General features: G+C 66.9%; 1 protein-coding gene across 1 annotated transcript in view; it reads right to left on the bottom strand.

Moving 5' to 3' along the window:
* Positions 1 to 751: 751 nt before the first annotated feature.
* TRPM5 (transient receptor potential cation channel subfamily M member 5) overlaps positions 752 to 25,573 on the bottom strand; it is a 28,216-nt gene continuing 3,394 nt past the window's right edge. Inside the window, 38 exon segments of the mRNA XM_060159660.1 lie at positions 752 to 961; positions 1,304 to 1,376; positions 2,079 to 2,208; positions 2,383 to 2,564; positions 3,001 to 3,139; positions 6,224 to 6,398; positions 6,460 to 6,592; positions 6,779 to 6,856; positions 6,858 to 6,895; positions 7,019 to 7,266; positions 7,383 to 7,486; positions 7,721 to 7,833; positions 8,231 to 8,278; positions 8,281 to 8,327; positions 8,330 to 8,356; positions 8,660 to 8,711; positions 8,714 to 8,791; positions 8,844 to 8,941; positions 8,944 to 9,007; positions 9,082 to 9,293; positions 9,296 to 9,392; positions 9,656 to 9,774; positions 10,697 to 10,784; positions 11,187 to 11,376; positions 11,463 to 11,538; positions 12,732 to 12,860; positions 12,863 to 12,920; positions 13,539 to 13,705; positions 14,306 to 14,663; positions 14,824 to 14,949; positions 16,886 to 16,999; positions 17,908 to 18,035; positions 18,108 to 18,130; positions 18,540 to 18,649; positions 19,045 to 19,111; positions 21,528 to 21,694; positions 23,355 to 23,461; positions 25,262 to 25,503. Of these exon segments, the coding sequence (XP_060015643.1) occupies positions 752 to 961; positions 1,304 to 1,376; positions 2,079 to 2,208; positions 2,383 to 2,564; positions 3,001 to 3,139; positions 6,224 to 6,398; positions 6,460 to 6,592; positions 6,779 to 6,856; positions 6,858 to 6,895; positions 7,019 to 7,266; positions 7,383 to 7,486; positions 7,721 to 7,833; positions 8,231 to 8,278; positions 8,281 to 8,327; positions 8,330 to 8,356; positions 8,660 to 8,711; positions 8,714 to 8,791; positions 8,844 to 8,941; positions 8,944 to 9,007; positions 9,082 to 9,293; positions 9,296 to 9,392; positions 9,656 to 9,774; positions 10,697 to 10,784; positions 11,187 to 11,376; positions 11,463 to 11,538; positions 12,732 to 12,860; positions 12,863 to 12,920; positions 13,539 to 13,705; positions 14,306 to 14,663; positions 14,824 to 14,949; positions 16,886 to 16,999; positions 17,908 to 18,035; positions 18,108 to 18,130; positions 18,540 to 18,649; positions 19,045 to 19,111; positions 21,528 to 21,694; positions 23,355 to 23,461; positions 25,262 to 25,503 (4,615 nt within the window).

A 25,573-nucleotide genomic window follows, 5' to 3' on the forward strand; every position in this document is an offset into this window, starting at 1 on the left:
GGTGGCAGCCGACACACACAGTCTTGGGTCTTAAAGGACAGAAATTCCAAGTGCAAGCGTTTCAGAAAAAGACCAGCCTCTTGGTGGGCGACACAGGTTGGGCATGGACTGCAAGGCAGCTAGCTGCCCACCTAACGGGAGGTGCCCCGCACAGGGCACTCAACAAGTGTCTGCTCTCCTGGGCCTGGCTGGTTGGTTCTGGTCGGGGTCCTGAGGGCTCTGCCTGTCGGGGGGGGGGCCCACGACACACCGCTGCACCCCGGGCCCAGGACGTCCAAGGAAGGTGCCGGGCAGGGCAGCGAGTGGTTCCTTTTGGCAAAGCCCTGAGCCACATCCTGCTGGGGGGCTCCACTGGAGGTGGGGGCAGGCCGGCACATCCATGGGGCCTGGGGCTCTGGGAGAGGTGGGCCCTGCGTGCAGATGGTCCAAGTGGCTCAGGTGTTCGAGGGCAGCCGGCCGGCCTCTGGGTGTTCCCTGCTGCCCAGGCCCCCTCCGTGGTCAGCAGAGGCCTGTGGGTTCCCACCACTGAAGTTCGGGAGTCTGGTGGGGGAAGGAAGGCCCCTCCTCAGCTGCTGGGCGCCCAGTGGGGCAGCCGGGGAAGGGAGAGGTGGCCCTGGCCGGTGGGGGGGGGGGGTGGGCAGCAGCCCAGTGGGGCCAGGCAGAGGCTCGGGAGTCTGGGTGGCCACGCCCTCACACCCTGGCTGGGTCGGTGGGCTTCATCAGAGGCCCCTACCCACCCTGAAGACTGTGGTCAGCCAAAGGCCATCAGAGACGTAGGCCGGGCCCCTCCCAGGACAGGTGGGAAGCGGAGGCCCAGGGCAGCGGGCTGGCGGTGGGTTTCCCGCCCGCCCTGCCCCAAGCCCACCCAGGACGTGTGGGGACAGCCACACCTACTCCAGTAGCTGTTCCTGCGGGCCAGCGTGTCGGCCATGGAGGAGAGGAGCACCGTGCAGCAGTCGACCTGCAGAAGGGAGGCATGCTGGGAGCTCCCGGGCCACGCTGTGCCCGCCTCCCCTGCCCACCGGCGCCCGCACTGCTCTGTGACCCTCCTCTGGTGGCTGCCTCTCGGAGGAGGCGGGGGGTGGGGGAGCAGGCCCTCCGGCACCGTGATGTGGGGAGTAGACGGTGAGGGGTCTTAAATGCAGGACCCCCCTGGGGAGAGTTGCAGGGTCTCCCCCTCAGGGAAGGGTGGGTACAAGTACGAAGCCCCAGGCCCTCCCTGCCCTGCCCCTGCCCTGACTGCTGAGCCCCGCGGCCAGGCCCCTGCCCCGGGAGAGAAGGGTGCCCTGGTGTGCCTGCCTGCCTGAGACTCCGGACGCTCGAGCCGCTTCTCCTGCTCTCTCAGGCCCCCGAGGTACTTGGCTACGAAGTCCACCCTGGGATAGGAGCAGGCAGGCAGCGGGCCGCTGAGCGCGGGGCGGGGCTGGCTCCCAGATTGGGAAACCTTCCCGTCCTCCCCCATCCTGTGGCCCAGGCCCTTCGGGTGGGTTTGGGGGTCACTGAGCCTCTGTGGGCGCCTGAGTTCAGGGTGCTCTGGCCCTTCGGGCCTGGGTGCAGAGCTCTGCTGCACCCTCCCTGGAGGCACGGGGCGGGGGCGGGGTTCTGTCCAGCAGTGGTGGGCGGGGCTGTCCCCACCCCTCACCCGCTGGCAGGACCAGGCACGTGGGTCTGAGGGAGGGCAGAGAACACCATGAATGTTGGCCCCATCCCCCAAATGCAGGGCAGGCAAGGCCCCAGCAGAGCTCTGTCCAGGGTCGGGAGGGAGGCCGTGTGCTGGACCGGGCCACATCCCTGCCCCTCTCAGCCCGTTTCCTCAGCTCAGACCCTGTGACGTGAGAGCCCACGCCAGCTGTAAGGCAGCCTGACGCCCAGCAGTGATCCTGGTAAAGACCTCACAGCCCCCAGTCCCATGGCGTGAGCTCCGCCGGCGCCTCTACTTACCGGCACCCTGCAGGGGAGGCGGCCAGCGCTCCAGGCGGGGCCCTTGCCCCTGTAAGCCGCCCCGTGGGCTCAGCACCCCAAGCCGCCTGCCACGCCCACCCAGGTGGGTGGGGCGGGGCGGGGCCGGGTCAATGCACCTGTGGGCCGTCTTCCGCGGCAGCTCCTCCCCGCTGTCCTTCCTCCGCCTCTCCAGCTCGCTCAGGAAGTTCTCCTGCACCGCCTCCCAGGTTACCATCTTCTGGTCCAGGAGCTCCGGCAGGTCCCTTTCTGGGAAGGCCAGGCAGCCTCAGGGGCAGAGCCAGGCAGGAGGAGCCCTCCCTGTGGTGCGGCAGCCTGCAGTGTCACTGCAGACGGGGCCAGGGCGCGCTGCCCTCCCCAGGCCCAGGGTCCCCCCCCGCCCCCCACCTCGGTCCGGGCAGCTGAGTCCAGCCCAAGCCTCACCCAGGCGCGCCCCCTTCTGCTGGGCCTCCTTCCGGAAGAACCTCTTGAGCACCAGGTTCAGGTGGCTGAGGAGGATGAAGGGCGGGGCCGGGGCGGGGCGTTCGTGGTTCTCCACGTTGAGGTGGTAGCGCTGGAACTTCCAGAAAGTGTCCGCATTGCCCTGCACCACCTGGAACGTGTAGCTGCGGACGCGTGTGGGCGGCGGTGGGCACACGGCCCGGCTCCCTGCGCTGTTCCTGGAGTCCCAAGGGCTCCCCCCGCCTCGCCGTCCCCTCCTCCTGTGACTTCTCTCCACTCCTCTGGGGTCTTCCACTGCCCCATCTGCTGCAGCCTGCGCAGACCCGGGCCCTACTCCCTGGGGGGCGGCGGCCTGGGAAAGCATCGCCACTCCACCCACACGCACGCACCTGCCCTGCCCTGCACCACCTCCTAGGTGCCCTGACCTCCAGGCCCAACCCGAAGGGGAGCCACAGTTTTGGGTGACACCCCATTTCCAGGCCCCTCTTGAGGGCAGAGGTGAATGCAGCTTGAGGTCCGGAGGGCCAGGCAGGTCTGGGCCAGAGACGCCGGAACTAAGGGCCCCCCGACGTGGACGGAGCAAGGAGGCAGGGCGGGCACCTGAGCATGGCGATGAGCGAGTTCATTAGCAGCACGTTGGTGACCAGCAGGAAGGTGACCAGCCAGCTGGCGTCGAGGTTGGGGCAGGAGGGCGAGTCCTCCAGCAGCGGGGGGTGCACGGGGCAGTTCACGCAGGCTTCTGAAAGGGGAGTGGGCTCAGTGCAGCCGGTGCGGGGCTGAGCTGCAAATGCCCTTGGGTATCGAGAGCTCTGTCCCGCAGCTGAGGCCACTCTGGGACAGAGGGCCCTGGTTCGGCGGCCAACTCTTGTGGTTTCCTGGGGGTCACCTGGGCTTCGGCGCTGAGTTCCTGTCGTGGGACCCTCCAGTCCTGGGTGGCTGGCCTAGCGGTGCTAGCCCCACTTCCGCACTGCTGCTGGACCGAGCTCACAGCCAGACCGCAGGCTTTGGAGGCAGAGCCGAGGCCGTGTGGAGGACCCCGGTTTCTGCTGGTTGCTTCATGGGTCACCCCCAAGCACCACCACCACCGCCAAAGGCTCTGCTCAGAGCCAGTGTGGGGAGAGCTGGCCTCGGCAAGGGGAGGTGGAGTCTCTCCTGCAGGACTTCTCAGGGCCTTTATGGCTCTACTGCCTATCACAGGACTCTGAGCTGGGGGGCAGGTCTGCACCATTTCCAAAGCCTATGGAGGCAGAACACCCTTGACACGGATCACTGTGGGCATGGAGACAAGCCAGCCTGAAAAGTGCCCTCTGGGTGGGGCAGCCCCTCCCCTGCCTGCCTCTACCCCTGCAGGGCCAGCCTGGACCCCCACCCCATCCCAGGAGATGGGAGGAAGGTGCGGAGGAAGCGGGGAGAGTGCGCCTGCCCATCAAGAGGGCTGGTGGCTCCAGGTGGCGACCTCCACAGGCCGTGCGCGTGCGTGCGTGCGTGCGTGTGCGTGCATGTGCGTGGACGCGGACACATGCCTGCACGTAGGCCTGTGTTTCTGTGACTGCCCCTCCCAGTCTTCATGCTGTGACTGAGTCCGGGGGGCACTGGGGGCCTCTGGCTCTGTGTGTGCCTGTGTCCCTGCCTCCCTGCTTGCGTGTCAGGCTGGCAGGGCCTGTTTCCGTGTCCGCGTGTCTCCCTCACGGGGGTGAGTCCCTCCTGAGTGAGTTACTGTGATGGGGGTTGGTGCGTCCCCACGTGAGTTCCCTCCCCGCCCGCAGATCTGCCCGGCGCTGATGGGTGACCCTCCTCCCTCCCTCCCTCCGGCACCCCGAGAGGTGGGCCAGGGCCAGGCCTGGAAAGCGTGTCTGTGAAGCTGTAAACCTGTCTGATGGAAGCGGCTCCGTGGTCATGAGACCCCTGCGTCTCCCCCATAACTCTCAAAGGCACCACCAGGCTAGGCTGGGAAATGAGTTGTCCTTGTCTCTGACCTCCTAGAGCCCAGAGACGGAGCTCTGCCCTGGACGCTCAGCCCCCAGCTCCCGCGGGTGCATGTGGGGCAGGGAGGGCAGGGCGGCCACCGGGGAGCCCCGCGGGCTGCCTTCCCTCTCGGCCATAAGTGAGGGAATTACTCTTGGCTGTACCACCGTGGGCTCACAGGGAGGGGCCGGGGGTGGGGGGGGCGGGTGAAGAGAGATAGGGAGGGAGACAGGGACCTGCGGGACCCTCCGTGCCGGCCCAGGCCCGGCCCTGGTCACGGACTTTCCACCGTGGAACTCGGCCTGGCAGCCACAGCAGCACTTCAGGCTGGACCCCCAGGAGTCTACCCTTCCTCCGTCCTGCCCAGGTGGCCCCAGGCTCCTGGGGACCCCGAACCATGACAGAGTTCCCTTGAACCAGTGTGTGGCCGTGGGGGCAGGAGTGACCCCCCCACCCCTGCCTGGTCCTGGGGGCGCCCACCTCACTCCCCTCCTTCCGAGGGGCCCCGTGGGACTGGGGCAGTTGGGGGTCATGGTAGCATCCGCCAGCAGGGGCCATATGGTGCGGGCGGGGAGGGCTGGAGGGCGGGCAGGGCCTCGTTAAACTAATGGCCTGGAAACTGGTGCCCACGGATGAGCAAACACCGGCCCCAGTGCCGGGGGCTGGGGGCCTAAGAAAACAGTGGAGGAAATGAGCCTGCAGAGCACCCTAATTAGGAGGCAAGTCCCATGACGGCCCAGCCCCCCCGCCGCCCCATCCCAGAGGCCTGTTTGCTTCGGTCACGTCCTCATCCCATCGACAAATATTTACCAGGTCGCGGGGCGCTGACCTCGCGTCATCAGCTGCAGTGGCCGCGGTCAGGCCTCAGGGACAGTGTGCCCGTGATCGCCCGGTGGGCCCCAGGTGGCCTCAGTCTGACACCAGCCTGAGCGAATGATCCCTCCGCCCCCCTCCTCGCGCCAGGAGTGCCCGGCAGGGCGGGTGCCCTGGGCCCCCACACTGGGCCCTGGCTGCTGGCCCACCTTGCTTGAGGGGCTGGTCCCCCCTCCCCCTCCCCCTCCCCGAGTCCCAGCCATCCCAGAGCCTGTACGGGCATCCCCGCCGCCAGCCCAGGTCTCCCTGAGCCCCCATGGCTGAGCCACTCTGCCCCCCACACTGTGCTGACTTGTGGGAAGTTCTCAGAGCCTCCACCAGCCCCAGCGCCCCCAACCCCCCGTACAGGGGCCGCCCTGGAGACACCCCTCAGACAGACCACACACACCCGGCCGGAGATCAGGCACACACACTGGGTGGGTCCCCAGAAGCACAGATGCCATCAGGAGCGGCTTCCTAGCTAAGGGCCTTTCCAGCAGGGGGGCCCAGGGCTGGGTGCGGGGCCGGGTGGATGGGGGCTGACAGGAGACCTGATGCCCACTGGGGACATGCCGGGGGTACGGGGCAGCTGGAGGGCCCAGACCCCAGGTGACCTGTAGTGCCTACCCATCCCCCCTCCCGGCAAGCCTCCCGCCACCCCACCCAGCCTGCGCTCTCCCTGCAGCCCCGTCTCCATCTCCAGCCCGAGGCCCGACTTTGGGGCCTCCGCAGCTGACACACATCAGCCCGGAGCTGTCCCCTGCTGGACGTGGCCCTGTGTGGGTGGGCAGGGCCTGGGGGCCAGCCTCGGGGACCCCCCGCTCTCAGCCACTCCAGGCCGGGGTCTCCTGTGACCCTCAAACACCCCTCTCAAGGGCCACCTGTCCAGGGTCTTACAAAAGGAACGTTCATAACTGGACTCGGTTCAGCTGCACCTTGGGGTGGGGGTCCCACGTAGAGTGGGCACAGAGGACCCCCCACGCCCACCCCCAGGCTGCGTGCTGACCGTTGATCTCGTCCAGTGGGATCTGCCCGAAGATCTGTAGGTACGGCCGGTAGAGCACACGGCGGAAGATGGACTCCAGGCGCCCATCATGGGGGTGCAGCAGTGCCTGGCTGGTCACGCCGTAGGCCACAAGCCACATGCTCAGGAGGAAGAGGAGGAAGAAGACGTCCTTCATCTCCACGGCGGGTAGGCGAGTGGGGAGAGAAGCATCCGCCCTCCCGGGGGCGGGGGCTCACCATCCGCTCCACGATGATGATCTTGGGGCCCAGCTGCTTGTGGAGGGCAAAGACATGGATGAGCCGGGGCGTGAACACCATGAAGTCGATGGCAAGGATCGTGCGGCCGGCCTCAAACACTGAGGGCAGCATCCTGGCAGGCGGGGTAAGGCAGGCTGGACGGCTGCTGGTGCCCATAGAGGGCAGGGGCTTCCCCCAGGACACACAGCACGGGACGTACAAACACAGGGTTTCCGGGGCCTGAGCAGACACATCCTGAAGCAGCCCGGCCCACCAGCCCACCAGGGCTGCCCCTGCCAGGCCTCTGGGACCCACAGACCTGCAGGTGACACCGACGACGAACGGGAACATGGCCACCATGCCACACTTGTTCCAGTTGTTCTCCACGTAGAGTGCACTTCTTCCCCAGGTGCATGTCCTCATCTGTGAAGAAGCCCTGGCAGAGGGCAGACGGCCCGGTGACGGCTACCTGGGCCCCCACCTAGCTGGGGACAGCCCCGCCATGGCCAGGCTGTGACCGTCAGGGATCGGGGCTCGGTGGGCTGGGCCCACCGCTGACCTGCCGGATCTCCTCCAGCACCAGCGTGAAGACCCAGAAGTAGGGGGTGACCTCAGCCCCCGACAGCCCCTGGGGAGGGAACCTGGAGTCCACCAGCAGGACGTGGGTGAACAGGAAGAGGAATGCAAAGTACGTGACCACGTTCCCCAGGACCACGGTCACGGGTGCCCCCCAGAACTTCCGCCAGCGCGTGAACGAGGAGGCGGCTCGGGGCCTCGGCCGCGCTGAGTTCCTGGCGCCTTGGCCAGCTGCTCCGCCCGGCACCACGAAGGAGGCCACGGCCAGTGGTGAGATGGGTGGCCAGAGCCCCGAGCTTGCCGCTGCCCACCGGGACCCAGCCTCCCTGCCACTGCCCACCCTCCGCAGGGCCCTCACCGACTGCCCGGGCCACAGAGCAGCCTCTTCTCCGTGTCCAGACTGCCCAGCCCCTGCAGGTCCTCTGGGCCCGTCCTTAGAGGGGCCTCCTCACTGGGAGCACAGGGGGCCCTCAGGGACGTGGGAAGGGCACCCAGAGGCCCTCCACTTGGTCTCAGGCACCAGCCAGCAGAGGAAGTGCTGGACACACTGCAAAGGGACACGAGTAGGGGGCGTGCATAGGGGGGCCCACACGGATGCTGGATGCGGCGTGGGCCGGCGCCGGGGACGTGCCGCCACCAGCCCCAGTGAAGCCCAAGGCCCCCCAGCCGCTTTGTCCTGACAGACCTGAAGGTGATGAGGTTGGTATACACGAGGCCTGGGCAGAGGAAGGCACCCAGCAGCCTCAGGATGGGCGTGCCCGCGGCCACGTCCCCCCACCAGATCTCGGTCAGGAAGGCCTGAAATAAAGGCACGGTTGCCCCCCCCCACCCGCCCCCACCTCCACACCTCTGCCCTGCTGTGCCCGCAGCAGGCCTGCCCTTCCAGGTTCAGCGGGAGCATCGCCCCTCCCAGCCCTGGCTCCTGGAGTTCCCGAAGCCTCCGCCCTGCTGGGGAAGGAAGACCCTTCGACGGGGCAGGCCCGGCTCGGGGGTCCGGGAGGGCTGAGCTGAGGAAGCGGGGTTTCTTCCGAGACTGAAGGTGGAGAAAGGGCTGGACGTGGGGGGGAGTGGCCAGCTGAGGGAGCCCCCCACCCCCATGGCCAGGACACAGGCTGGGGGAGGCACGTGAGGGGGGTCGGCTGGGGCACCTCCTGTCTGCCCAGCCCCTCGCCCCACAGCCCTCCCCGGGGCTCACCTGCACCCCGTCGTGGGCAAAGAAGGCCTCGGTGTCGGCCTCGGTGGCCACAGGTGCAGACACGTGGCCCTGCTGCATGAGCGGTTCCGGCGCACCGGCTGCTTCGGTAGCACTAGGAGAAAAGGTCTGCCGAGGGCGCGGCCTGGCCCGCCTGCCCTCCTCCTCCGGCCGGCCCTCTGCCCTGTGCCTGCCTCCCAGGGGGCTGGTGAGGCCCAGGAGAGGCCGGCCACGCAGAGGCTGTCGGGATCCTGGGGGCCTCCCTCTCCCCGAGTGTCCCCGCCCGCCCGGCCACAAGGCCCAGCTGGCCCGAGCCTTGGAGCTGCGTCCTCGTCAGCCGTGCACCCGTCTGCCCCCATTAGGATTTTAGGGGGAGCCCCCTGGCCCCGAGGCGCACAGGGTCACCGCAGCCCCCACTGCTCGGCTGCCTACCCAAGGCCAGCTGCTCGTACTTGGCCTCACGCAGGGTGCGGCCCACCTCGGCGCCCCCCCCTCCGGCTCCAGGTGGGACATCTCTTTGAGGATCTTGCAGGAGGCCAGAGCGGCTGCCACGCCCTCCTGGCCCTGGGAGGCCAGGTCTGAGGATGCGGCTGCCTCCCCGCCCCTCCCCAGGGACCCGGCCCCTCCCCGGAGTCCTCCCCATGGCCCAGAAGTAGGTAGCCATCTCGTGGCGGTTCTGCAGCGCCGCCCACAGGAACAGGTCCCTCCAGGGTTCTCGCTCCTCTGCTTCAGGTCCAGCAGCCCCTTCTGGACCGTGGGCTGCCGGACCGGGCCCTGCTCCTGGAGGACGGGGGTGTCAGCCCGCAGCCGCGGCCCCGCCGGCGCCCCCCTCCTGCCGCCCGCTCACAGCTCACCGCCTGGTAGAGCCCACGGCAGGCGTCGTGCATGAAGGCCCTGAACACCCGCGACACCTCGTGCAGGGAGAAGGCGGGCGGCTCCCGGGCCTGCTGGGCGCCCAGCCCGGCCCACGTCAGCCGGCCTTCCCCGTGCGTGTGCTGCAGCAGGTGGAAGAGCAGGCTCTTGGGGGGCACCGAGCGGTAGGGCTGCTGCAGCCGCCCGTACCTCAGAAGTCCGCCACGTCGGCGCCACTGTCCACGAAGAGGCGCACGAACTCAGGCTTGCTGCTCACCGGCGCGTCCATCATCACCTCCTCCAGGTCGTGGGACTGGGCGGAGAGTGAGAGGGAGCCGGTGGGTTGGGCGTGGGGACCTTCGGCAAGGCCCCCGCCTGTCCCGCTGCGCCGGGTGGCCCACACCCGCCGCAGCTCAGCCCATCCTGCCTTGGGGGGCAGACGAGTGAGGCAGCAGCGGGAGGTGCCCCGGTCGCCCCCGGCCCGCACAGCCACAGCTGGGCCAGGATGGACCCGGACACCACCTGCCCCAGCCCTCCACGCGTCCCCGCCCGGATCTGGCCACAGTCGGGCGGCACCTTCCACCGCACGTCCCTGTTGAAGATCTCGCTCCTGGCGATGTCCACGCGGTCCCAGGCCACGGGCAGCTTCAGCTCATCCGGGTAGTCCTGCGCCTCCTGGCTGCGGCTCTTGTGGGCTGCGGGCGGAGGAGGGGGGGGGAGGGCGAACCTAGGCGCCGGCAGAGCCGCTGGGCACAGGGTCCCTCAAGGTGACTCTCCTAGACGCACAGCCACGGGAATGGCGCTCTGGTTCGCTCCACACCCTCTAGATTCACAAGACATCCCAAGACCCCCAGGAGCCAATGCTGGGAGCACCAGGACCCCAAGGGGACCCCAAGGGTGAACGGAAGAGCAGGGAGCCGGCGGCCTGTCTGGAGGAGATGCCCCTCCCTCAAGGGTGTCCCGGCCCCCTGCCCCGCACAGCCCCTCCCTGCCTGGGCCTGTGTCCCCCACCAGCGGTCAGCCCCTCCACAGGTGTTTATGTCCAAGAAGAAGCATGTCAGGTGACAGCCAGAAAGTGGAGACAACCCGAGTGTCCATCAACAGAGGGACAGAGAAACAAAATGTGGAATATTACTCCACCCGAAAAAGGAGTGAAGCCCGACACAGGCTACAACGTGGACAGCCCCCAAAACGTCGTGCTCAGCGAAGGAAAGACGCCAGTGGCCACACAGTGTGTGATCCCATTCGTAGGAAATGCCACAAGTAGGCAAATCCTTAGACACGGCAGATGCGGGGTTGCGGGGGGCTGGGGGAAATCGGGGTGACTAGCAGGGCTCTTCTGGGTGGTGGAAACGTTCTGGAATCAGTAGTAACGGTGCACAACCTTATGAAAACGCTACAGCTCCCTGAATTAATTGAACACTTTAGTTTTTTAAATTGTGATAAAATATAGTAACATAAAACTTGCCAAAGGCAGGACTTTCTACGGATTTGCACGGAGGCCTTGCACGGAGGCCTCAGTAAGCTCTGTATTCCTCCAGTTTTGTTACACGTGCTGGCCCCGCCGAAGCGAGCAGTGACCGGTACACACGCCCACACACTAGCACGCTTGCTCACACGCCCACACGCTCACACACACAGCAGAGTGCAGCCGTGCCAGGGGTCCCTCCCGGCCACTGACAGCCCCCAGGCGGCGGCCTTGCCCCTGGAGGCCGAGACCCAGGACGGGGCAGGGCTGGGAGCTGGTCAGCCATCTGCCTCTGCCCAGTGCCCTCTGCAGGCCTCCCAGCGGGCGCGGCCAGGCCTCACCTTTCACCAGTGCCTCGAGGATGGACAAAGGCCCCGAGTTGGCGCCTCAGGCCGGGCACGTGTATACGACCCCATGTCCCCCCATGAGAATGCCAGCCCTCTGCCCGCTGCGCCCAGGGCAGCCCCACCCACAGACCGAGGCTCCGCCCCCAGGCATGAGGGCCTGAAGCAGGGGTGAGCACGGGAAGGTGGGGTAGCTTTGCAGCCAGAGGGGCCGGGCGTGGGCACTGCAGGGGGCGGGGTCCGGGGTAGGGACCAGCGCTTGGCCCTCCTGACTGCGGTCCTGGCCGGTGCATACCAGTTCTGTCCAGTGCACGACGTCCTCCCAGGAGAAGTTCTCACTGGGAAACTTCTCTCTAAACTGCTTCTCAGCCACCTGGGGCACCAGGAGGTGGGGCTGGTTCGTCAGGGCAGCAAGCATGTCGGCGACGCCCCCCGAGCCCGCCAGGATGAGCCACGGGCCAGCGTGCTCCACAGCCCTGGAAATCCTGTGAGGCGGGCAGGGAGGGCCAGCAGGCCGAGTCAGCTCCAGGTCCATCCCTACCCTGGCGGGGGCCCCGCAGGACACCCCCACCTGCCGCCGCTGCCTACCTCTAGGGTGCTGGGGTCACCATTGACCAGCAGACAGAGGACGGGGATCTCGATGCTGCTGCAGCAGACGCAGCACGAGGGCCACCCAGGTGCCCGGGCGAGCGGAGGGCCTGGGACCCTCCCCGTGGGGTGACCACCACGGCCTCAGACCATCAACTTGCCACGTTTTCTGGGCAAACTCCAGCCAAGAGGCTTTTTCTAGAGACGTGCGGGCTCCAGGCTGCCCCGTCACCCGGGGACAGGATGCCAGCCCCGCTCCTCACTATGCGACGTGGCCGCTTCGTGGCTATTTAAACCTCAAGTTGAATATTCAGTCCCTGGCTGCACCAGCCTCATTCCGAGGGCCTGGCATCTCCCCGCATCAGGGCAGAAAGCTCTATCGACCACCAGGTCATCCGAGGCCCACGGAGCACGTCGAAGAGGTAAAGGAGGGGCGCTGGTCAGATTTTTCCCCAAACAAACCAGAAATGAGACTTCTGAAGGTGAAACCTCAGAGAAGCCTGGACCTGCTGGGTAGGCTGTGTGGGAGGAGCCCGACAAACTGCTGGGAGGACTCCAGGCAGGTGGGATCGTCCCCCCCGCCCCACCCCCAGCAGGGGCCCCTCTAACTCCTAAGGCGCCTCCTGAATGAATGTGGGGGATGCTTGGGTCGCGTGGGCCGCCAGGCGTCAGGAGCACAGGGCTCAGCCCTGCACCCACGTGGTGATGGTTTAAACACGGCTTCGGTTGTGTTTTCATTAAAGGGTGCTCAGTTGACAGACGCTTCACGTTGCTTACACATATTGGAGGCAATTATACGTATCTTGTTTATGGATAGTCGTGCACTAGCGTTAGCAAATCCAGCTTTCGAACCCGCCACTGGCCGCAGCGGTGCCCAGGCCTCGGACAACACTGCCCCCTGGTGGCACCTTACGTCGGGCCAGTGGAGGGAAATAGGCTTCTTGAAACTTGGAAATCTCTTTTTCTTTCCAAAGCTCGGAGCCCACCCACAACCAGAGCCTCTAGCCAGGGGACCCCCACTGGAAATCGACCTACAGCCACTCCCCACAGCTGTGTCCCCTGCCGCCGTGGCTGGCAATCCCCCCGCCCAAGGTCTTCCCAGTGGCCTGAGTCTCACCACCCTGGCATGCTTTGTGCCTTCAGCCGGGAATGCCCTTCCCTGCCCGTCCTGGTGGTCCTTCCAGCCCCGTCCACACGCTGTGACCACCCCCATCCCGTGTTCCCTGGCAGCCTCCCTGGGCACCCAGGCAGGCCTCACCCCCGTAGCCGGTCCTTTGCTCCGAGATGTGCTTCTCCAACCTCAGCCGCAGCTCTGCGGGCTCGCTGACCTTCCCAGGGGTGCCCGGGTCCACCAGGATGAAGTGGGAGTGGTTGTTTTCCGGGGGCAGAGGGGGCCCTGGTTGCCACCATCGTCCACGGGGTAGTGGACAGGGCTGTCCTCCTGGGTCCCCCATGCACGTCAATGAGGCCTGGGCAAGGCTTCTGTCCAGGGACCCCGCTCTCCAGATGGAGGGAGGGCTAGCTGCTGTTTCGGGGGGCCCAGAGGCAGGCACAGGGAGGGGACTGTCTAGACAGAGCCCGGCGCTGGGGGGAGCTTCTCTCACAGGGCCGCCTGGGCCTCATTGGACCTGCCTCAGACCCCTCCCCATGCCGTTCCCTGGGTGATGCTGCCACCTGCTGGCCACATGCTGGGCGCGCGGCTCCCAGCTCCCCCTCTGGCCCCTCCCCTTCACCCCCCTCCCCCTTCCTGCCTTCCCCCCCGTCTGCCCTCCCCCTCCCCTGGCTCTGAGTCATTTCACTGCCTCAGTCCTTCAGAGCAGCCTCGCTCCCCCCACCACGCCCAGGCCCGTGAGCCCCCGAGGTCAGGGGCTGGTCTGTCCACTGCTGGCCTGTCCACTGTGGAGAGACTCAGTCACAGGTGGAGGGCTGTGGTCAGCTGCGAGGCTGCCTTGGTGGCCTCCATAAGGCATACTCTCCTGCCCTGGGGGGTGGCCGACATTCGGGGGCCTCCCAGGCCCACCGTGTCCCAAGGCCACAGTGCCCCGAGCCCGACACTCACCTGGGCGTCGTCCAGAAGCTGACGGTGCAGCACACAGCCCAATGAGGCAATGCCGATGGCCACCACGTGGGCCTTGGTGGACGTGCTGGCCAGTGAGTGGTCACACACAGCCTGTCCGACGTACCGGGCAAGGCCCACACGGAGTGCACTGGTCAGGATCCAGGCACCTGCAGACCCGGGAGTCACTGCGCCCAGCGGCCCCAGGGCCCCCTCCTGCCTTTGGGGCATCTGCTGGGAGCTGGCCCCCCCAGACGCCATCTGGACAGAACAGGCCACGACTCTGTCCCGTGGCCTGTGCTGGGCCAGAACCCAGGAAGGTCTTTCCAGATTACAAAGCCCTCAGCCCAGTGGGTGCACAGACTGGGCTTTTTGTCTTTTCTACAATCAATCATTTCTGGGGTGAAGGAGACCAGAGACCCCACGTCCTTGACTGGGTTTTCTGAAGGCCCAGCCGGCCTGAAAATAAAGCCCAGAAGTTTGATTCTGACCCCAGCGACTGGCCAGATTCCTCGGGCCAGATTCCTCCCCCGAGGGAAGCAGAGGGGGCCAAGGGGGCCCACCCACGGGCAGCGGGGTGTGGAAGCTGGCGCTGCCCCCGGGTGTCTCGCTGAGGCCTGTGGGCCCCACGGGGTGGCCGGACCCTCCTGGGGAAGAGGCTCCTCTGCTGCGTCCCCGGGGCTGCTCCCACTGCCACCGTGGCACTGTCGGGGAAGGGTGACCGTGGGGTTAGCGGGCTGCGGGGCTGAGGCCCTGGCCCGGGGCCTCACGTGTGCTCTGAGCCGCCTTCACCAGCCCCTTTCGCAGGACGTCCCTCAGCCATGGCTTCAGGGCAAAGGGCCGCTCCTCGCCCACCAGTGACATGAGTGTGTTGGGCATGGGGGTACTGAGTATGGGGGTGCTGGGCACGGGGGTACTGAGTATGGGGGTGCTGAGTATGGGGCTGCTGGGTAAGGGGGCCCTGGGCACAGGGGAGGGCTGGGCTCCACAGGGTGGGGGGGGCAGGGTCGCAGCCAGAGGCCAGGGGGCTCCCGCAGGCCCCGTCTTGACCTGCTGTGTGACCTGGGCGTCCCCATCCCCTCGGGAGAGGCTGAGGCCGGAGAGAGGAGGGTTCTGGACACGCTGTGCCTGGGCATAGGAGGCAGGAGCCGGAGGGCGCTGCCAGCTCCGCAGCTGTCTCTGCCTGGGGCTCTGAACAGCCCCCGGGCACCTGCCACCCCCGCTGTGGGAGAGCGGGCGCCGGGGCTCAGTGTTGCGGGGAGGACGTGGGGTGCGGGCAGCCTCTCGCCTGGCCTCGCTTCTTCCCAGACCCTCCGAATTCGATCTCACCCAGGCACAGGCCCGGCCCCTGTTGGTCGCCAGCACACATGTGGCTGCCAGGACGGGAGCCCCCGGCACCCTGCATGGGCCCTGTCTGCAGGGACAGAGCCCACTCCTGAGGGCACGAGAGGCAAACGCTGCCCCTCTTCCTGCCAGAGGCCGGGGCCGCCTTCGCCAGGGGAGCCCCTCTCCCCAGACGCCACTCTGGCAGAAATGGGGGGCCACCAAGAGGGTGTCTGCCCCGGTGCCCTTCCCACCAGCCGGCCCTCCTGAAGCCCCACCGTGTGGGCTCCATCTCCCCCTTCCCCAGCCCCGCCTCCTGGCCCAACGCCCACCCCCAGTATGCTCCCACTTGCCCCTCCCTGGGAGCAGCTGCCGGCCACGCCCGTCGCCACTTCTGCAGAGGCTTTGGCAGGGGGGTTCCTGGAAACCCCAAGAGGCTCAGTGGAAGTCTCGCAGCCCACCCGCCCCACACCCCTGCCAGCCCGGGACACAGGTGGGACTCTGGGTGTGCCTGGTGCCCAGGCAGAAAGCAGGTGGAAGGCAAGCAGGCGAGGCTCAGGTGCGGGGGGACCCGGGGGGCTGGGCGGGAGCCAGGTGGGCCCAGGAGGCCCGGGGAGGGAAGGCTCTAGCCGTCCCCCGCCCCTCCCACCACCCAGGGACCTTCCCACCAAGCCCTCACCCCTGGCCCGGCGCTGCCCACGTGCCTGGCGGGGTTGGCACATTAGCAGAGACCCGGGAGCCACGCCAGGGTCCCAGCAGAGGCCCGAGTGACAAGGACCTGGGTCCCATCAACCTGCCTGACAGCAAGCACCCCCAGCGCCTCCCGGACCCACTGCCGACGGCTGCCAGCCAGGGCCCAGCCCGGCCCCCCCCCACCTGCCCACGGCTCCGCATGGCCCCCACTGCCTGTCTCCAGTGGCTCCTCCGCGGGCTCAGCGGGGAGAGCACGCCCGCCCTGCCCCGCCCTTCCAGAGCCTGCGGCCAGAGCACAGGAGGGGCAAAGGTCTTCTCAGAGCCGGTGGGACCCCAGGTCCCAGGAGACCTGAGAGGCCCACCCTGTGAAGCTCCGTCTCCTTGGTCGCCCCGTCCATCATGGGTGTCGGCCGCGCCCCGTTCGGCTGGGGTATTTTCCCAGCTTCTCCAGGGTCAGCCCCACCCCCCGGACGGATGGGGCCCTTTGAGAGAGGAGAATGAATCTCTCGGTAAAATGCTTTCCTACAAGGCCGGGCCAGCCCTTTGTTTCTTGGAGAGGGGCCACCTGGGGACACAGGAGGGGCTGGTGGAGGGGCACCTGCAGGCATGACATGGTCCTCCCACTGTGTCCCCCAAAATCATGTGTCCAAGCCCTAGTTCCTGGTGCCCGTGAATGCACCTTTTGTAGAAATGAGCTCTTTGCAGATGTCATCAGTTTAAGAGGAGGTCGTTAGGATGGGCCCTCATCCAGTGGCCTGAGTGTCCTTATAAGAAGAGGGAAGAAGCCCAGTGAAGATGGAGGCAGAGAGTGGGGGGATGCGGCCACAGCCCAGGGACGCCTGGACACCCAGAGGCTGGAAGAGGCGGGCAGGACCCTCGGCTGGAGCCGCTGGAGGGGGCTCAGCGGTGCAGCACCTTGGTTTGGGATTCTGGCCTCCAGAGCAGCGAATCAGTTCCCGTTGCTCTCGGCCGCCCATCTGTGGGACTTTGTCACAGCTGCCCAGGCCGCCCATACAGCCCGTATCTTGTCCCTTCCCCCGTGCCCACACCCAGGCCCTGTCCCCAGACACTAGGCTCCAGTATTAAAACCCATACTCACCAGCTTGGAAAGGCCATATTCAAATCCCACGCCTCTGCGCTCCCTGCTCTGCGGTGGGAAGCAGGAGGGTTTGCATCCGCCCCGCCCCCCAGGGCTGGGCCTGATGCTGTTGGTACCAAGAGCCTCTGAGGCCCGGCCCTGCCAATACACGGAGGGGAGTGGGGAGACCTGCACGCGACCACACAGCCGGGGGAGGCTAGACCTGGCCTGGGCTTGGGCACCGGCCAACGCTCACCCCGTCGGCACTGCTGCCCTCTGGGTTATAACCGCAGGGGTGTCCCAGGGCGGCTGTAACGAGCGACCACCAACTGGGCATCTTGAAACAACAGGCGTTGATTCTCTCGTGGTTCTGGAGGCCAGAAATCCCAAAGCAAGGTGTCGCAGGGCTGGGCTCCCTCCGGAGGCTCGAGGGGAGGGTCCTTCCTGCCTCTGGCAGTTCTGGGGGCTCCAGGCGTCCCTGGGCTTGTGGCCACAGCCCTCCAGCCTCTGCCTCCGTCTCCAAGTCCCTGTCCAAGCCTCCCTCTCCTTATAAAGACACCGGTCATTGCATGAGGGCCTCCCTACTCCGCTACGACCTCATCGTAACTAACTGCTTCGGCAAAGACCCTCTTTACAAATAAGGTCACGTTCTGAGGTTCTGGGTGGATATGAATTTGGGGGACACTCTTCAACCCCAAAGCATGGGCAGCGACATGGGATGTGTTCGCATCATGCGGGGAGGGGGGCGCTGAGCAGGGGCCCGGGGCCTGGCACCCCTCCTGCCGCTGGACGCACCCCCGGCCCGGGCTGTGTGCAGGGACTGGGCAGCACCGCTGTGCTCATAGGCCGAGAGCCTCGGGTTTGCTCCATCAGGGAGGGGGACCTGGAGGGGGCGGCGGGGAGGAGGGTGCTATGGGGCTCCCCAACCCCTAGCCCACGTTGCCCTTTCCTCACTGGCAAGGCAGGGGTCTTCACCGTCCCCGGGGCCACGACCTGCACCCCTCACCCCACACCCTGAAGGCCTGGGCCCGACCCCTGGCTTCCCAGCCACGGGGGGCCAAGGGGGCATTGGGGTCCTGTGCTGAGAGCTGGGGGGGGCACTGGGCCAGACGCCAGGCAAATGGGGCCACCAAGCGGGAAGGACATGCAAAGGGTGCATTTGTATGAACAGCCGTCCGGGTCTTTGACGGCCCTGGTCCCAGAAGGGGTGGGAGGGAGTGTGGGTCTGGGCAGCTGGGGGGCCTGCATCACCCCCCGCTGGAATCCCGCCCCCCCCACGGCCAACAGGGAGAACAGAGGCAGGATCTTCAGCCCCAGCAGCAAGGGCACTGGGGGCTCTCGCTCGGGGGGGCAGATGGCCGCCCCGGTCAGAGGCCACCAGGGAAACGGCCCCAGTGCAGGCAGAGCTGGGTGGCCAGGCCCCGGGGGTCCCAGTCCACCCGGCCCTTTCCGGCTGTGTCACTGGGCAAGCACCTCACCTGCTCGGCCCCTCTGCTCCTCCCTGAGATGGGAGGAGAGGGCACACAGGGGTCCCACACTCAGCAGGGCGGTGGTCAGCACGGCAGCCCCCGGCCCCCAGTGAGGACATGGGTCTCCCGGGCCAGGAGCGGAGGTCACGGCTCGGGGATGGGGCAGAGAGGGGGCACAGCTGCCCACGTGCTTGTAAGCCCCCCAGCGGGACAGGCACCGGCTCTGAGCCCTGGCTCCCTGAGTCTGGCCCCCAGGGCCGTGGGGCCACCCCCCTGCCCAGACCCACCCTGAGCCCCCCTCGCCTGCAGAGGGATCGTCTGGAAGGCCGGGCTCTCCCCAGGCTCCAGAGAAGGAGATGGAGACGAGAGGCAGCCTGTGGCCGGGGACGAGGGTGCCCCCATTCCCGCTCCCTGCTGGGGGCTGGCGGCCAGGGCGCCTACCTGCTTGCTTTCTCCCCGGGCCCGGACACGCGGCTGCTGGTCAAGGAGCGGGTGGGGGTGCCCACAGCCTGGCGCCCGCCCTTCCTCTCCCCTGCCACCACGCCCGGCACCTGGGCAGCCAATGCCGTGACCTGCGCCGGGCGCCCCTGATCTCCGCCCCACCCGGCCCACAGGCCTGCTGCGGCCAAAGCCACGGGGCGCGAGGGCCAGCCTTCCCCGGGCCTGCCGGGTCCCGTGACCCCCTTGGGCGTGACCAGTCTCCCGGTGCCAAGAGATGGCCCTGTGTGGGGCTGGCTGCCGCCCCTCCCTCCCTCCGCGGCCTGGGGAGGGGAGGGGCTGGCTGTGCCACACCCGTGTCTCCGCCTCCCAAAGGCCCCCAGTTGATCTCGGCAGCAGGTGGGAATGGCCGCCTCCAGGGGGTGTGGCCAGCCGTCCCGTGGAGGACGCGTGGGCAGAGACTGGGCCCACAAAGCCGAGAGGCGCGGGTGCCCCGTGTGCGCTGTACCGGAGGGTGGCACAGCTGGGCCAGCTGTCGGGTGGTCAGCACGGCAGGCTCCGCACAGACACTGTCCCTTCGAGCAAGGGCAGCACGGGGTGGCCCTGGAGCCCCACAGTCCCGGCTCACACCCTGCCAATCCTTTGGGCTCCTTAACCCTGGGCCTCAGTTTCTCTGAGAAAATGGGGATCTGAGTAGCCCGGCTTCAAGGAGCTTGCGGGTAACACATGAGAACAGACGACACTTCTGTGTGCCCCTTCCCCAGAGACCCCAGGACCCCCTCCCAGGGACCCCTCATCCCGTGAGGTCTGGAATGGCGGGGAGACCCTGTCCAGGCCCTGTGCTCTGGGGCCCCCCGTGGCCTCTCAGGTCTGGCCCGTTGGCCACCAGGGGGCGCCCCAGGACCGCAGGCTGGTGCAGGTGGCCCCGCCGGTGGAGGCCGCTTTGCCCTGGACACGAGGGCTCCGTCCTGGGCTGGGCACGTCCCATCGATGGGCCTGGAGCCCACCCAGGGAGGAGAGGGGCCGCCTGACGATCCCTCAGGAAAGACTGGATTCCAGATAAGTGGGGCTCCAGGGTAGGGACCCCACAAACCCTCGGGGCCTGAGACCCTGTGGACGAGATTCTGAGGGGGAGATGTAAATCTTGGGGTTCCTGGGCGAGGGCCAGCCCCAGCCCAACTGAAAGACCAGCCTGGGTCCACAGCCCCTGCTGGCCTGGGGCCTGGCCCCGCCGTGGGTCCTGCCAGCGTCAGGGGTATATGCAGAGTGAGGGGATCTCCCCAGAGCCTCCGAGCCTGGGGGCAGGAGGCACACGGTCCTTGGCCACCTCCCATCCTCTGTTCCAGGCCTGCCGTCTACCCCGGCCTCCTGGATGCTCCTCTCCGGCCACCCCCAGCCCAGTACCAGGCTGTGCTCCTTCCCTGCCTACAACCCTCTGTGGCTCCCTATTACTCCACAGTAACACCCCACCACGAGCCCGCAGCCCTGCCCCGCCCATTGCCCACCTCTCCAGCCGTCTGGCCTCCCCCTTGCCCTCTCGTCCAGCCTCAGAGCCTCCCCTTCTGCCCATCCCCGTCCTCCTCGTCCCCCCCCCTCCCCCAGCCACATCAGCTCACGGGCCTCCCTGGGTCTCTCTCTCCACATTACCCGGCATCACTTTCCAGGGAGCCTGACCCTCTGAAGGGACCTTTCATTCACTGGCGTGCTGTCTGTCTGCTTCCTGCCTGGGGTTCCCAGCCACTGAGCCTCCCAGGCCCAGAACAGGAGCTGCTGGGAGGACACACAGTGAGCAAGTGGATGCGGGGTGTGGACGTGCGTCTATGCAGGGAAGCCTTGTGACTGAGGGGCTGCGGCCAGCGTGGGCTGTGTTCAGGCGGGGCGCCACTGAAGGGAGGAGGTGCCCGGGGCCCCCCGCACCCGCTGCCGTTGTTGGGGGGATGTCCCAAGTTCTGCCTTCTGCTCCGTTTCCAGCCGCCTCCACCCCCTGTCCTACAACTGGGTCCAGGGCCGGAGCCACTCGGGACAGAACTGAGTTCACACGACGACACTTGCTCTGGGGGAGAGGCCACACCTGGCAGAGCGCACGCCACCCCCCGGCCTCTATCCCTGGGCCCACCGTCTTCTGTCCCCGGCTGAGGCCTGGGAGGGAGGGACATATGCATACACCCCGCCCCCGACAGAGGCCCCGCCCCCCGGCCCCTCCCCGTGCAGGCTGGGTGCCTCGTGGGGCTTAATTTGCAGGAAGACTCGGCCTCCTGAGCCGCCTCTGGTCTTTGTCTCCCAGGACAGGAGCCACGACTCAGAGAGGGGCCTGGCTGGCCCTGGGTCTCCCTGCTGGCCTGGGGGCCTCCTCCGACCCGGTGCCTCCCTCGGGTCTGCGTGAGGTCGGGACTCAGGCCCTCGGACAGGAAGCGCCCTGCCCTGGTGCTGGGGGCGGGAACGCCACCTCTGGCCACTCCTGGTGGGAGAGTGCAGGGCGAGCTCCGCGGGACGGGCCACCGCCCGCCGCCTCTGGGGTGCCCCGAGCGTCCGTGGTGAAGGCTGAGAGCCCGGTGCTTCACCCCGTCTAAGGGTCGTCCACGCCGAGTAGCCCAGACTTGCCCCCCACCTTGCTGACCACACACACGCCCAGGTTTCTGTAGCACCCCCCTCACGGGACTCGGGGGACCTGCAGGCCCTCCTTCCCACGGGGATGCCCACAGCTCTGAAGCTGCGCCTCATGGGCCCTCACCCCCCAGCCGTGGCCAGTATCCTCCCCCTGCTGCCGTCACAGATGCAGGGAGAGAGGCCGGAGAGGCCCAGCCTGGGCTGAGCCGAGACTCGGGCATGGTCACGGGCCCAGGCTCACGCCCTCTCCCTCCCACCATCCTGTCCCGGAGTTTTTTGGAGTCCAGGAAGGAGACACCCCCAGCCCACTCCCCTCTTCCCCTCGGCACCTGGTGGTAAACGCAGACCTACAAATACGGGAGAGCCTCCTGTCCCACCCGTCACCGAGGAGCAGCCGTCCACTTCAGCCCCGAGAGCAGGTGCCACTGTGAAGCGCTGGGCAGGCTGCTGGCCCGGCCTGTGTGAGGGGCGGCCCCCTCTGAGTCCCTGGACAGCAGCGGGTCCAGGTCCTGATGTGAAGCGGGGACGGTGATCCCACTGCCTTGCAGGGCCTGTGTGGGAGGGAGAGCGCTTGGAACAGAGCCGGCCTTAGAGCTCCCGGCAAGAGTCCCACGCAAGGACCAGTGTGTGCGTGTGCGTGTACACAGCGTGTGTAAGTGTGAGGATACCCCGCGCGCGTGTGCATGTCTGTGGACGCACAGGCTCTTGCCCTGCAGGTGCAGCTGGAGCATGTGGGCATTGGGCCGGGGGGACCACAGCTCCACCAGGCCTCAGCTGCCCCTCTGTCCCCTTCTTCTTGCCCCCCGAGGAGCCCGAGAGACTGATTCTCCCTCCCTGGGGGTCAGTTAAGGCTCAAACCACAGGCCTCTGTGGACCCCCACCCCATCCTCCCAAGCGCACCATCCACCTGCCTTGCCCTCGACCGTCGTGTCACCTGCCAGCTCGTCCAGTCATTCAACACAGATTTGCTGAGCAACGTGTAGGCGCCAGGACTGTGCTGGGGGTCAGGTGACATGCAGACAATGAACAAAGAAGCAAGTAAGAAGCAAATTTTTAAAAAGAAATGACTAAAATGGTTGTAGAGAAACATAAAGCAGCAAGAACCTGGATGGACGATGGATGGACGGTTGGGGAACTTTATTTTTAAATGGTCAAGGGATACCTCATTGGGAAGGTGACATCTGTGCAAATAATTGAAGGAAAGGCGGTTCATCTGCCCATCGTCATTCACTTACCCACCCCTATCCATCCACCCATCCATTCACCTGTCCGTCCATCCCTCCATCCACCCACCCATCCCTCCATCCACCCACCCATCCATCCATCCACCCACCCATCCACCCATCCATCCATCCATCCACCCACCCATCCACCCATCCATCCATCCATCCATCCATCCATCCCTCCCTCCCTCCCTCCCTCCCTCCATCCACCCACACATCCCTCCACCCATCCATCCCTCCCTCCATCCATCCATCCCTCCACCCATCCATCCATCCATCCATCCCTCCAGGCATCCACGCCTCTCTCCAGTCACCCACTCACCCTTTGTTAACTTCTCCTGGGCGCCTGGACTCAGAGGTGAGTGAGTCAGCCTCAGCCCTCAGGGGCCCACACGCAACGGGGAGGGCAGCTCTCACCCCCCCCAACCCCGGGCTCTGGCAGCTATCTGGGGAGGAGGTGGTGGCTGGGCGAAGCACTCCACCACGTGGCACGTGAGGTCCTCGTGCGGCTTCTCCCGGGTCTGTGTGTCTCACAGAAAAGCTCACCATCCCCTGCAGGCAGGGCCTGGCCTTCTGCTCCTCTGGCCTCCCCTGAGCAAGGCTGGGAACTCAGTGGGCACCCCATAAACACCGGCAGGTCGGCTGAATCCTTCCTGCCTCTTCCTCCTCCGCGCACCCCTGCTTTGCTGTTGGCCCTCCACCCGGCCTCCCTGCCTCCCTCCCTCCCTGGCCCAACCGGCTCACCTGCCCTCCAAGTCCACTATTGGCTTAGGCCCTGCCTGGGCTCTGGTTCTGCGAGGTGGACAGTGTAGCTCCAGAGGGCCAGCCCCATCGGCCGAAGAGCCAGGTCGGCAGCACCAGCAAGGTGGACAGGGGCCCTGGCTGGGAAACGGCTACCGCGGCCTCACAGGATCAAGCCCAGGTCTCCCACCTCCCTTCTCCCAGCAGCCGGGGACACCAGGCAACTCTCTAGTAAGGAAAGGCTTACTGGCTTATCAGATGACCCAGCACAGACACCGCCTGGGCTCCTGGAGTGCACGGCGGCCTGCTGCCCCCAAAGCGTCAGCTGCGGGCAGTGGGCGGTAGGCAGGTGCCCTGGGACGGTGGGGAGGTCTCAAGTCCCGGTGATCAGAATCGGGGCATGTCGGGCCCTGGTCCTCACTCCCCAGGCTACGTGGGCCAGGCACGTGTCCCCAAGGGTCCCACGAGGCTCGGAGGTCCCTGACTTCACCCCATCAGGTCACACAGGAAACGGAAGGATCAGTGCACATTTTCGGGGTGATTTCACCAAAGAGGGCCCCAGGTGGTGATGGTGCATCCTTGCAACAGCTGGACTGGCAGGCTGAAATAAACTCAAGTCAATTTCACAAGCCCTGAGGCAAATTCCCAGCAAAGCTACTACAAGGTGGCCCTGCCAGCTGGAAGCTGACCCGAAACCCCAAACCTGATGTTTCTGCCCAGCCTTACGGCCGCTCAGCTGCCCCGGGCCTGGTCGCTGGGCTTTGGATTCTCGGGCTGGTCCCTAAGGCGCCCCCTTGGAAGGGGAGGGGGAGGCTCGGGGGCCGGTGGGAGGGGACCTCGGGGTGCTTGCAGCTCCGGCCACGATGCCCTTCACTGACGCCGAGCACCTCCACCCCGCCGCCCCAGCACAAAGCAAGTACCGGCGGCCCCACACTCTCCTCTTTTGCTTGGCGTGGAGGACAGGCATTGAGCCGTGGAGAGCACCCAGAAGGCCTTCCTGGCGGCTGTCTGGGAACCGTGAGAACAGGGTGCGTGAGACCAGGTTGCGTGCTGTCAGGTGACCTAACCTCAGATCAAAGGAAACACGCGGGCAGTGCCCCGCTCTCTGACCGGGCCGGCCGGACCTGGATCCTGGGCTGGGAGGGGTGAGTGAGGGGACGAGGCTCTGCGGGCAGGGCCCAGCCGCCGAGTGACCTGCAGAGCCAGCTGGGGCGGAGGTGTGGCCCCCGGGGGATGGCTGCCTGCCCCCAATTCTGCCCCAGCTGCTGCCAGCCCCCAGGTCCCATTGCTCTAGGGCCGCCCTTAGGAGCGGGGACAGAGTGTCCCCTTTCCCTGTGTGGTCACAGCAAGGCTTGTGTGCACACACACACGGACCATGTACCGCCATACACACATACGCAATACACGTGTGCACCGTATCCTCCACAACCTGCCCACACGCCATACCGCGCACACACGCGCCCAGAGCTGTGCCCCGTGCATGGCCAGCCCTCAGCCTTCCTGGCCTGCCCCCAGCGCGGCACCTGGGGGAGGAGGGCGGGCGCTGACAGCCCTGGGACATCCTGTGGCGCTGGAGCCCCACTGAGGCAGGCTCAGCTCAGTCTGTCCTGCCCCGTGAGACTGGCTGTGACTTGTCCCCCGTGCCGGCTAACTGGAGCGACCCTCCGACAGCCCACGGCGGCAGAGATGGAGTCAAGTCAGAGCTGGAGGATGCCCCTCGGCCTCTGTCCTGGAGCGGTGCCCAAGCTTGGGGTCCTCAGTGCCCCCTGCCCGCGAGGGAGGGAGAGGAGTTGGCTAAAACGCAGAGTCCTGGGAGGGTGGGCCTTGCCGCAGCACAGATCACCCCCTGCCACCTGCCCTGCCCGCGTCCCCTAGCTTTCTTCATCTCACTCATCCCCCTGCTGACCCTGGGCCCCAAGAAGGCTGGCCTCGCGCACATGGCTCTACGGCCGGGGCGGAGCAGTGCCCGGCGCGTGGCGGGTGCTCAGGGGGACGTGGGGGGTGAATGGGTGAGTGGGCAACTCAGCCGTGGGCCTGGAGGTGGCCGCCAGCCAGGAAGCCTCTGGAGGCGCAGCCCTGGCCTGGACCCTGACCTCTTGGGGGCCGCACAGCCCTCCCTCCCCAGCCTCAGTTTCCCCCTGTGTTCATGACGACCTCCGGGCTTCTCCCACGGCTGGCCTGGCATGGGTCTGGGGTGCCGAGGGGTCTTGGCAAAGTGCTGCTGAAGGAAGGTGAGTGTGGTGCTTCCAGAATATTCTGAGGCCCGGAGACAGTCCATGGGCCTGAAAAGCAGGAAGGTGGCCCCCCGGTCCACGCACGTCCAGGTAGATCCATCTGCCTGTGCGTCCAGGACCCCAGGGTGTGACAGGAGCATCCCGAGGACCGAGGGGCAGGTCCTGGGGAGGGAGGGGGCTTTCCGGGGGGGGGCCTGGAGGGCAGCCGGGGAGCCAGTGACTGGGTCAGGCC

This window comes from Lagenorhynchus albirostris, chromosome 9 (genome assembly GCF_949774975.1).
Source record: "Lagenorhynchus albirostris chromosome 9, mLagAlb1.1, whole genome shotgun sequence".
In the NCBI taxonomy this organism is placed as follows: domain Eukaryota; kingdom Metazoa; phylum Chordata; class Mammalia; order Artiodactyla; family Delphinidae; genus Lagenorhynchus; species Lagenorhynchus albirostris.